This window comes from Peromyscus californicus, unplaced genomic scaffold, assembly GCF_007827085.1.
Source record: "Peromyscus californicus insignis strain IS unplaced genomic scaffold, ASM782708v3 Scaffold_23__1_contigs__length_62951481, whole genome shotgun sequence".
Taxonomy (NCBI): domain Eukaryota; kingdom Metazoa; phylum Chordata; class Mammalia; order Rodentia; family Cricetidae; genus Peromyscus; species Peromyscus californicus.
In genome coordinates, this window is record NW_026294534.1 from 57,105,857 (window position 1) to 57,117,980 (window position 12,124).

The window sequence follows — 12,124 nt, forward strand, 5'->3', positions numbered from 1 at the left end:
AATACAGGCTGTCTCCCCAGCAGCCACACATTCAGGATGGCCTGTGATCCCAGCACTTGGAGATGGAGGTAGGAGGGTCAGGAGTTCAAGGTCATCCAGAGCTAGAGGAGAATGTCTCAAAGCAAACAAAGAAACAAGATGATAAACGACACCTGCACTATACTGAGTTGCTAAGTGTTTGGTCAACTGTGTATTCAACGTATTTTTACATTACTTAACTTGGTTGTTATTGTTAAACAGGGTCTCGCTGTTATCCAGGCTAATTGATGGACACAAGTGATCCTCCTGCATCAGCCTCTCCAGTAACTGGGACTACAGGCATACACCACTACACTTAGTGTGGTGATATTGTGTCCCCCCAATATACTGTGCATCCTAATAAACTTAGCTGGGGTCAGAGAACAGAACAGCCACTAGACAGACATAGAGGCCAGAAAATGGTGGCACACACACTTCTAATCCTATCACTTGGGAGGCAGAGATCCAGGCAGATCTCTGTGAGTTCAAGGCCACACTGGAAACTGCCAGGCATGGTGACTCACACCTTTAAACCCAGGAAGTGATGACAGGAAGCAGAAAGGTATATAAGGCATGAGGACCAGGAACTAGGCTTGTTAAGCTTTTAGGCTTTTAGCAGCAGTTCAGCTGAGATCCATTCGGATGAGGACTCAAAGGCTTCCAGTCTGAGGAAACAGGATCGGCTGGGAAGTTGGCAAGGTGAGGTGGCTGTGGCTTGTTCTGCTTCTCTGATCTTTCAGCATTCACCCCAATACCTGACTCCAGGTTTATTTTTATTAATAAGACCTTTTAAGATTCGTGTTACAACTTAGCTGAGTTAAGATTGTCTCAACTTGGGGCTGGCCTATTGGGATGTAACCCCATATTAAACTGAGGCCTCTCCGTACTGTGTACCAACCTTAAAAACAAAAACAAACGTCAGTACAAGTGCACAATTACAGTTACCTTTTTCTTCTTTTACTTGTATCCTCCCACTCTACTAGAAAATGTTTCACCATCAAACAATTCCTGAAAACATTTGAGAAAAGAAAAAGTCCCTGTTTCCCTTCAGCCACGGACCACTTTTCCAGAACTATTCGACAAATGAAAAGCCATGGTTTCAAAAGTAACATTGGTATGCAAGGGGGATTCCATAGAAAAACATATTTTTACTAAAATAAATATTTTACTTAACATTTTCCCCAAGATAGAAGTGAACGATGGAAATTACCTATTCCAGTGTGTATTCAAATTATAAAATTTCCTTGGGATGTTTCCAAGGAGACAGCACAGCATAGTGATGCAACCACTCTGTAGTGAATGACAAGAGGACGCAGTGAAGGCTGCGGCAGGGAGCAGAGGTCCCAGCTCACTTCTATCCAACCATCATAAGATACATATGGCCTTTGTCCCGGTTCACGGCAGAAGGCTCCTCAAACCTGTGGGAATTTCTGAGAGAAGGGGTGCCTTGATACTCATAAAGGACCCCTTTAATCCACGTAAGCTCATGCTGATGAGGAACATTAAGGTAGGTTAATTAAGACAACTTCTGGTTGAGGATGGTCCTCAAAAAAGACCACCTCAGGTTAAAGGACTGGACCCTTCAGCCCAAACCACCCACCGACCTTGAGGGAAGGGAGAAAGTACGAGGGATTGGTCTCAGTAAAAACTCTTAAAATAGGGACAAGCAAGATAGATCAGGTGACCAATGTGGTACAAGGTGAGAACCAACTCCTGAAAGTTCTCTAACTTCCACGGCAACACACACACAGAGACAGGGGACAGAGAGAGAGTGACAAAGAGAGGGGGAGGGAGGAAGGAAGGGAGGGAGAGAGAAAGGCATACACAACTAAATTTTTTAATTAAAAAAAAAAGGAAGCTGGAAAATGACTCAGCAGTTAAGAGTGCTTGCTGCACTCCCAGAAGACCTAGGTTCAATTTCCAGTACCCACATGGTAGCTCACAACCATCTGCATCCAGTTCCAGGGGATCTAATACCCTCTTTTGGCCTCCAAGCCCATTCAAATAGATATACATGCAGGTAAAACATCCATACACATAAAAATAAATCTTTCTTTTCTTTTTCAAAATCATTCTTAAAAACAGAACTTATGGAGGCAGAGATTTGATGAGTCTGAAGTTTGAACATACTGTGTATTGTGAGGGTGTGAAAAGCCCGAGTACCACAGCACCATCTCCACGCCCATGCATCTTTGGCTATTCCTGGGAGGCATCCTTCACCACAGTGCCTTACTGAGTTCCCGGACATTCTAGGAAATAAATCAGAACTGATTCATGGCTGGATGGGCAGCAGAAGAGGTTACAGCGTGGGACCTGCTATTAGCAGTTGATGTGGAACAGCCTTAAGGGACTAAGTATTCTAATTTATGAGACATGGTGCTAATTGCAGGTGGGTATTACTGAGATCAGATTGTAGGCCACATATTTGGTTTCCCCAAATAATTGAAGACTAACTTGGTAAGGGAGAATTCCACATAGTAAAATGTCAGAAGTGCTGTGTGAATGGAGAAACAGTTTCATTTGTCCTTTCTTAGGCTTTCATTTCCTTTTCTATGAATGGGAAGCATGGGCTTTCCTGATTAACAAATTCCACCATTCTAGGATTTAAAGAACTCTCAATTAAAAGCTATCATTAATTTGATGGGTGTAGTAATTCATGCCTTTGGTCCCAGCACTTGGGAGATAGACATAAGCCTACCTCTGTGAGTCTGAGGCCAGTGTGGTCTACATAGTGAGTTCCAGGCCAGCCAGGGCTAAATAGTGAGACCCTGTCTCAAACAAACAAACAAACAAAAAAAAAAAAAAAGGAAGGAAGGAAGAAATTAATTCTGAACTGTTACCCCACTACCAAAAAAATTCATACTAAATGGAGCTCTTCAAAAGGCAGAAAGTGTGGGGCGGGTGAAATAAATCTAAAGAGTACTGTGGACATGGTATGCTTAATCAATCTCCTCAGGGGACCTTCATAACACTCAATGAGTCAAAATTAAGCACTACCCCCTGCTACAAAGTGGCTTGTCATAGGAACCTAGGCCCTACCCAGAACCAAACACTGACCAATTAGAACTGTTGTATTTCGATCCCTCTTTTGCATAAACAGCCCTAGTTCACTGGATCACAGTAGACAGTTCTCTAGGGCGGCCAGGGCCCTCATCCCTTGAGTGTACTTAATAAATAAACATATCTTCACTGAGGGAGAGGACTGACTACACAAGGCTCTGGGATGTTTGGCGGGAAAGTGAAAACAAGCATGGCCATTGGGATGATACTCAGAGTGCACCAGACAATACTCAACATTAGTGAAGTTTACATTATGAGGCAGGGGACTGACTCCACAGGGGTGTGGGCTATTGGGTGACTTCAATGAGTGAATATTTTCACCATCCACAACTCTGGCCCACCACAAAAATACACATCATTTATTTACCTTAAAAAAAAAAAAAACTCTAGCATTGACCATTTTGCCTAGAACATAGAACATAGGAGATATTCAACAAAAGTCCATGAACAATGAATGAATTTTCTCTCCTTATTTTGGACAATAGCATACTATTTGTTTAAGAATTCCTTTGGTTTCAGTAGCTCTAAAGAGATAAAGTTTAGTGAATACTGTCAACAAAGTATGTACATGTTTAGACATGTGTTTATATAGATATGTGTATGTGTATATACATTTTTTAAAAGAAAATGAGTTTCTAATTAAAAATACTTGCAAGAAAACTACATGCCTGGATGGCATTACAGACAGATAATAATAATAATACTAATTCTAAAGCAAGTGGAAAAACATTTCCCAATTTATTTTGGAAGGTCAGCACTTCTTTGATACCCAACCAGATAAATAGTTTCAAAGAAAAGAAACTATGGAGCAATATCTATTATAAAACTTGATGTAGTGAAAATAACTAGCTAAATGAATCCAGCAACATATAAAACGGATAATTATCATGGGCATTCTTGTACCCTCTTAGATAAAACACCTACTTGTTGAAGTCTAAGTCAACAGGAGTGAAGTTGGAAACAGGGCCTTTAAGGGACTGATTAAGATTAAACAAGCCAGATATGGCATGGATGGGACTGCCTTTAATTCCAGCATTTGGGAGGCAGAGGCAGGAAGATCTCTCTGAGTCTACAGAGTGAGCTCCAGAACAGCCAGGGCTGTTACACAAAGAAGCCCTATCTCAGAACAAACAAACAAACAAATAAACAAAATAGATTAAATAAAGTTATAAAGGTGGGTCCCCAATCCAATAGGACTTATGTTCATAAAATGAGTAAGACACAGTTTGATCTTGGACATTTAGCACCCAGATTATAAACAAATAAATAAATTTAATTACTTAGGCCACTTAATCTGTGTTTTGTCATAGCTGCCAAACAAATTAATACTATGTCATGAAAAAATGGAATTCATCATATTAATATAAATTGATTTAGAACTTGAAAATCAGCTAATTCACCAAATTACTGGTTGCATAATGTACAAAATTAAGCATTGGACCAGTACAAAAAGCCTCTTAAAAATAGATAGGCATTTCTGATAGACTTGCCATAACAATATTCACACATATATATCTTCTCAAGTTACTCATTTCGTCTATACTGTCTACATTATTGAGATAAAGTATTTCATGGTATTTCCCTGTCACTATTTTAATGTCTTCATGACTTGTGATATTGATACTGAACATTTGTGTCTTTATTTTTTCATCAGTTTGGCCAGAGGCTCATCAAGTTTACTGACCTTTCAAAGAGTCAATATTTTATTTCCTTGATTTTTCTTTTTTTATATATTCTCAAAGATTTATCTTTATTCATACGTGTATGCATATGTGCCTATGTATGCATGTATCACCTGTATGTAGGTGCTCACAAAGGCTATTAAAGGCTCACAAAGGGTATTGGGTTCCCCTGGAGCTGAAGTTACAGTTAGCTGTGAGCCATTAGATGTGGGTGCTGTGATCTGAACTCAGGTTCCCTGGAAGAGTAGCAAGGGCTCTTAACTACTGAGCTATCTCTCCAACCCCTCCTTGATTTTTCTATATTCTTTTTTCTGTTTCTTATTTTATTAGTTTCAAGCTCAAGTGTTTCCATCTTTACTTTGGATTTTATTTGCTTTTCTTTTTCTAGCTTTTAAGGTTGCATCTTAGAAAGAGTTTAATCTTAAATTCAATGGTGGGAGAAATCACATAAATGGTAAAGTGGTGCAAACTCGGTAAGATAAAAAGTGAGCACCCAGGAATCACTGTGGAGCCAATGTTTAAGATTATCTCCAGATCCTAAAAATAATCCTCCAGTGCTCCCCATACTCAGAGTATACTCATATCCCTCTTCAACATTATCTTCTCCTCCTGTATCTCCTTTGTTTCTGTCAGATGCCATGCCTTCATTGCTCAACCATTTCAGTCAGAAAGAACTTAGCTTGGTAACTTCACAGCCTTCAGGGGACAGCCTGATTTGAGGTATAAAAAAAAATGTGGATAGATAAACAATTCTCCTTGTAGGCCCCTTTTCTTGTTGAAAATGGATTCATCAGTAAAGAGAAGCAAGGCTGAAACAATGATGTGTTTGCCAAACCGAGCTAGTTTCCTCCTAGGCACAAAAGAAGACTGTATTTCCCAGCATGACTGTATCCAGGTGGGGCTCCATTACTGGTTCTGGTTAATGGACAGTCAACAGAAGCGATACACACCTGGAACACAATCTCTAATACATCCTCCATGTTCTCTGCCTAATGAAAGAGTTGTCAAGGTCAAAGCAAGCAGAACAGGTGTCAGCACATTCCAGGAAGTGAAGTAAAAAAAAAAATAGCCCTTTTTATTGTGTAACTGCTGAAATGAAAGATTTCAATTACAGTAGAAATACTACTACTCTCAATAAATAGCTAGTCAAAACTTTACACAATCAAGTGAAAATAGCAGTGATGTTATATGCTTTAAAAGAATTCTGTTATGCAAAGGTAATGGGTCAGCTATGCTAAAAACAGTTAACAGCATTATAATGCTTATTATACTACATTTTGGGGAAAAATCACAGCATGAAAGAGTAATATTATTAAATACACACACACACATATTAACATGACAAATTTCAGGGACTTCTACTACCTACTCTGCTGGATTGACTTTTGTGGGATATCTTTAATGAAGTGACCAGTCTGAAGAGGGTTAAATATATTTGCAACCAAAGTTGTGTCCAGGCAAAGTGGACTAAAAGATCTCCAATAAGGACACCTGGAGTAAAATGCCACATTAACTGCGTTAGACTCATCAGAAGGCAACTGACATGTCTCCCTGACTTTCTCCCACAATTCCTCTGTTCACTGGCTAGCTATTAACGGACCTCTTGCTAAAATTTTGAGGCCTCTTCCATCCTGACAATTACCTTCTCAGGGTGGATGAATGTCCAAAGCCAACACAATAGATGATCTACCAGCAGAGTAATGATAATGAATTACATTTTCATTTTTAACTATCAGATTCACTAAGGAAATTTTTATGAGTAACAAACACAAATATTATTATTATAAATAATCAGTCACAAATGTATCTGTGCATATTTGCACATCTTTTCATTACTAACACAGATATATCATTCCAAACACCTTATAGCACTGCATAATAATGACTTAGTACCTAAAATGAATTATGTTTCAAGAGCTAAGAATAAATTTGATAGGTGTAAATATTTCTGTGTATCTCCATTTACTACCATGGCAACCAATTAAAGTAGGTGTGTTTAATTTGTTGTTGATAAAACACTATGTTACTATTAATAGATAGCCACTGTTAAGAATTGCTTCTAATATAGTTATTGTAAGTGACCAGTTTATCACCAGAATAGACCAATTCACTTGTTATTACTAAGTAATAATCTCACTTTTGCATTAGGAAAATTGCATTTTGTTGTTGTTGTTGTTGCTATTGTTACTTGTTCTGGTGTCTTAGTTACTTTTCTGTTGCTGTGATAAAAATACCCTGACTGGCCGGGCGGTGGTGGCGCACGCCTTTAATCCCAGCACTCGGAGGCAGAGGCAGGTGGATCTCTGTGAGTTCGAGGCCAGCCTGGGCTACAGCGCGAGATTCAGGAAAGGCGCAAAGCTACACAGAGAAACCCTGTCTTGAAAAACCAAAAAAAAAAAAAAAAAAAAAATACCCTGACTGAAAGCAGCTTAAAGAACTTACTCTATCTTAGAGTCCCAGAAGGATGCAGTGCATCATGGAGGAGAAGGATGCTAGCAGAAACAGGAAGCTATCTGGTCCCATTAGCACACAAGAAGCAGGACAGGGCTATACACCCTCAAAGCCAGCTCCCAGGGACATATTCCTCCACCAAGGCAGCACCTCCTAAAGGTTACACAACCTCTCCAAACAGTACCACCAACCGGAAGAAAAAAAATGTTCAAATACACGACTCTGAAGGACAGTCAAATGATAATAACTGTCTTCTAAAAAGTTTAATAACTTGGCAGTGATGTATGCTTGTAGCCCTAGATACTTGGCAGGCTGAGAAGTAGGATTCTTTGTGTCCAGAGATTCAAGGCCAGCATGGGTAACATAGAGAGACCCTACAAACAAATGAACAAACAAACAAATATCCAGTCTATTCCTTGACTAAGTCTTAACAAATATATATGCAAACAAAAGAGAAAATTAATGTAATGGTAATCAATGTTTCCTATGAAGCTAGTAGTGTTAGGGATAAAACACAGGGGTTTATACATACTAGACAAGAGCTGTATCATTGAGCTATATTTTCAGCTATCATTTTCCTTTTTATTTTTAGATAATGCCTCACTATGTTGTACAGACTGGCCTGGAACTTTTGGTCATCCTAACTCAGCCTCCCAAGTAGCTGAGACTACAAGCTTTTGCCACAAGACTCAGCCAAAATAAAGTAAAAGATACCCTTTACTGGTCATTATAATTTTCAAATGTTAGGGATGTGCCCTCTAGTTTTATAATACTGAAATAACATTCTAGAGATTGTTGGGGGTATAGAACTAGAGGAATAAACCACACTATACTCCTGAAAAATTTTCCACAAATGGCACAAGAGGTTGCCTGTGGGTTGTAGATTACCCACAAAATATTATTGCCCTCCCAAGTTCTGTGTAATGTTTATTCACTAGAACTAAAAACATCCACTCATGCCAGGACAGCCAAGGAAAGCTACCCAGAGAAAACCTGTCCTGAAAACGCCCCCCCCCAAAAATCCCCTCACCATGCAGATGGGGCACTGTGACAAGCGACCAGCCTCTCCTCTCCACAGACTGTCCCCAAGCTTGTCCTAGGTGGACATCCACAGCCACCACTGCTCCTTTTCTACCTGCTGCTCACCATGACTTCTTGAGTCTCTAAGAATGTTGAAGCTCAACTGATGTCATGCAATCCAAAGTGGGAAAATCCACCAGAAATCTTCTAGGTCAACTCCCTGAATTTAATACAGATGTATTTGCAAGTGGAAAAAAAAATGTACAGTGTATTTAACCAAGCTCAGGGTACTGGGGTTGGACTGACTTGGGCTGCACTCCACCCGGACTGTGGTGGGATTATGTGGCTGGAATCTGGGAAGTCTTACACACCAGCACACTGTGGTGCCCTGTCTATCTGCAGACCACATCATGAACCTTTGGTCTATTTATTGATTTAGAAACAGAATCCCTTCCTGGAATCCCAGCTGACCCAAACTCAAGGCAAGACTACTGCCTCAGCCATACAAGTGCTGGGAAACAGGTTCGAGCCATCGCGGCCATCATGGTACGGTCTTTTTAAATGGGTTAAGTTTACTATTTAAGTTCATAAATGAGATGATTTCTAGCAGTGAGTAAATGGTCAGACCTAGGCTTTTTTTTTTTTTAAGGGGTTGTGGCAGCTCATTCCAGTAGGGCCAGATGAAGCCAAAGACGTAAAGGAAGATAAACTTGACTTCAGCATTTCTATTCTCAGAACAACCCAGGCCTTTATCCTGCGTGTCTTCAAGAGCCATATCTTTTTTTTTTTCACAACATTTTTTATTTTTCACTAAGACTTTCCCAGAGGACATAACTAAGCTCATCACCATCCCTACCCCCCACAAAGGGTTGGTGCACTCACTGCTGTAAAGCAGATACAAACAGTTTCCAGGTCTGGAACCAACCTTAACTGGCAAAGAACACTTTCTCTCTGAATTATCATAAAAATGTTTAAGTAAAAAAAGAAAGGAGCAAAGGGGCAACGGTGGTTTCGAATGAAAAGGTCATTCACTATGGTGTCATACATTCAATCTTGGCTCTAGTAACAAAATGGAAACAGGATTACTATCATACAAAATGTTCACTACAGCACGCTGTAAGCACCTGTTCCAAGCCCACCCTCAGCCCCCAATGCTTCCAACTCAAATACTTCCCAGCCTGTTGGGCCTGTCGACGAAGGAGTACGTAGATCTTCTCTTTGATCCTGTCTTTGTTATAAGGCTGGTACGTCTGTGTATCAGCTCGGTAAACAAGACAGCTGAGATCTGCCAGATCATCGATAAAGTCAAACAACTGACTGATACTGTATGTGATGGAGGGGCTGTTGGGATTCATTCTCTTCAGATGTTCTTCATACATTTTACAAACACCTTCCATGCACTCATTCACAGACTCATAGTCAGCGTAAGTCCTGCCTTCTGGTCTCTTCGTAGGCTGTACCAACAAAATGGTGTGAGACATCGCGCCAAACGCTTTGCTGCAGCCGCTCCTAACACGGCTGCCACCGCACACGAGCTCAGCCGCAACGCCACCAAGAGCCATATCTTATTCTCTTTAGTACTGTCTGTGCTCAGCCCCTCCTCCTCTACACAATTAGAATTTACCTGTCCTTAAAGCCAACCTAAACAACCAAAGGATTCTTCTGCTCCCTATTAGTATCTCCATGCCTTGATTTAAAAGGATCTTTTAATCCCCGAGCCTTAGAAGATCTTAATGATGAGTGAAGGAAGCGAAATCTCAAGGTCCACAATACATTAGTAGTAGAACTTTCCATGCTGGTGAGTCAGACCTGAGGAAGAAAGGGTTAGTTTGTGAGATCCCAAGTATTATCAAATGGGACACCATTTGTGATCTGTAGAGAAGGATGAAGTAGTTGAAGGGTTTGTGAGTGACTCAGTGGGGGAGGGGACTCATCTTACTTGAATGTGGCCATAAAAGAATGGGAGAGCACACGACAGCGACCCAGGGGAATAGCCTTTCAACCAGAGGGAGCTTGGACAAAGGTTGTGCTACAGAAATAGCACAACATGCCGGAAGGACAAGAAGAGCCATATGATCAGAAGAGAGTGCTTACAAAGGGGACTGGCAGGGTAGAAGGTCCTTGGCTTCAACACCCAACCCATTAGGAGTATATGTGTAGTCAAATATACCTTAGAGGATTTGAACTTGGTTTTCTCTCATTGTTAAAAATATGATTTATTCTCTGTTTTCTCTTTAGATCCCATAAATCTTCTACCATTTTAGAAGATCATGTGCTTCAGTGTGAAGAATCTATCAGTGATGTTATTTATGGGAAAAGAAGAACTAGCAAGACCACCTGGTAAGATTCATGATCTACTGGAATCAACCTGCTAAGAGGCTATGGGAGTGTGGACCAGAATATTACTGAAAATGTAAGTAATGATCTTGCTGCATAAGCTAATTTGTGAAGTAGTATGTCCCCCTGTCACTGGTGGTATGCCCAAAAAGGGAGAGCAAAGTCAGGAATGAGGCCAATGAATGTTCTGGACTACCAAAGAGTTCCAGTATCATACTCTGAAAGACATTGCGAGACTTGATCTTTTTATGTAAAAATTACCTTCTCTAGCCTTTATTTGGCTCACTATTGTCTTCTAACTCTGAAGCAAAATGGGAAATAGATGACTTCAGAGATAGACAAAGTCGAAGGGAGCTAGTCAAGTGAATTTTCTACATATGTTTGTGTATATGCTCTGAATGTTATATGATGTGTTGCCATAGAAAAGGTGTCTATTATGTGACACGCATTTTAGTTGTCTACTCAGGGTCAGATTTTGTTGGGCCTTCTTTCATCATGAATAAAGGAGATACAAATCCTTGAGATCAAGTGATAGACTCTGTGGGAACAACCATGAAGAAATATGTTCTATATGGAAATCCAAGTTGTACTTTACCTGAAAGTCAGTTCAGAATGTGCAATGAAGTATTTCCTTCTGTGCCATTTCACTTTGAAAATCTGGCTGCTGGAAGAGCTAGTGCTTTGGGGAATGCTATACCTTCTGAACTAACCCAGATCATTCATAAAGACTGTTTAAAGCTGAAAGTCAATATGGTTTAGAAAAGCAGAGCGCACTCTGTCCAGACAGCTTTTCAATGGGTGAGACTAGAGTAAGGGTCCATCCCAACACTCTCTAAACCAGAATATCTGTTTGGATAGCGTCAGCAAGAGCTTTCTGTTGGATTATCTTTTCTTGTTGAAAAGAACCCCCAACCCTGATTGCTATTACTGTTTCAAGACTGAATTTTTCCAATGTGGTTTCACAAGGAGGATCAGAAGAATGAGGGAACATACTTGAAGGGAAAGAGTGACACAAAGGGACAACCGGAACTGCATTTGGTTTTAAATTCTAGTAAGGACTCTAACTTGTACATCTCTTTAATTCGGAACTTTCTGTGAATCTCATCACCAAAGAAAATTCAAGAGAAAATGGAATTTCTCTTCATTAAAATTGCTTAGTGTGTGTGTGTGTGTGTGTGTGTGTGTGTGTGTGTGTGTGTGTGTATTTAAATTAGAACAAAACAAAACTAACGAGAAACAGATGAACGGACACGTGGCTTGACAAACTTACACAACAGAAGGGAAGGAAAGCATCTACATCCCTACATTGTATATATGACAGAAATCCCTATAGACCCCGCCTGCCCCTCCCCAATCTTGGTTTCAAATTCCAAAGTGATTTCCCAGCTGACCTATCTTCTAGGATTACATCCTGTGGAAAGATATTTCCCTTCCAGATGCTCAGTGGAATGGGAGTTATGGAGACCATATGAATGGAAGTCCAAGCAATTCCACACACAGCACTTATAGATACACACACATGACCCCCCCCCCCCCAATTTTCTGTGCATAGTGAT

At 40.2% G+C, this 12,124-nt stretch overlaps 2 protein-coding genes across 2 annotated transcripts in view; both read right to left on the reverse strand.

The window, feature by feature from the left end:
- Psd3 (pleckstrin and Sec7 domain containing 3) overlaps positions 1-12,124 on the reverse strand; it is a 447,179-nt gene that overhangs the window by 390,494 nt on the left and 44,561 nt on the right. The window lies entirely within an intron of this gene.
- Positions 9,305-9,772, reverse strand: LOC128119171 (enhancer of rudimentary homolog). Its single transcript, XM_052752405.1, has one exon. It carries the CDS (start codon positions 9,710-9,712, stop codon positions 9,320-9,322), a length of 393 nt encoding a protein of 130 aa, XP_052608365.1. The 5' UTR covers positions 9,713-9,772; the 3' UTR covers positions 9,305-9,319.

Bases quoted from the DNA above. Each gene is read 5' to 3' on its own strand.
- LOC128119171 (XM_052752405.1), bottom strand. From the start codon at position 9,712: ATGTCTCACACCATTTTGTTGGTACAGCCTACGAAGAGACCAGAAGGC.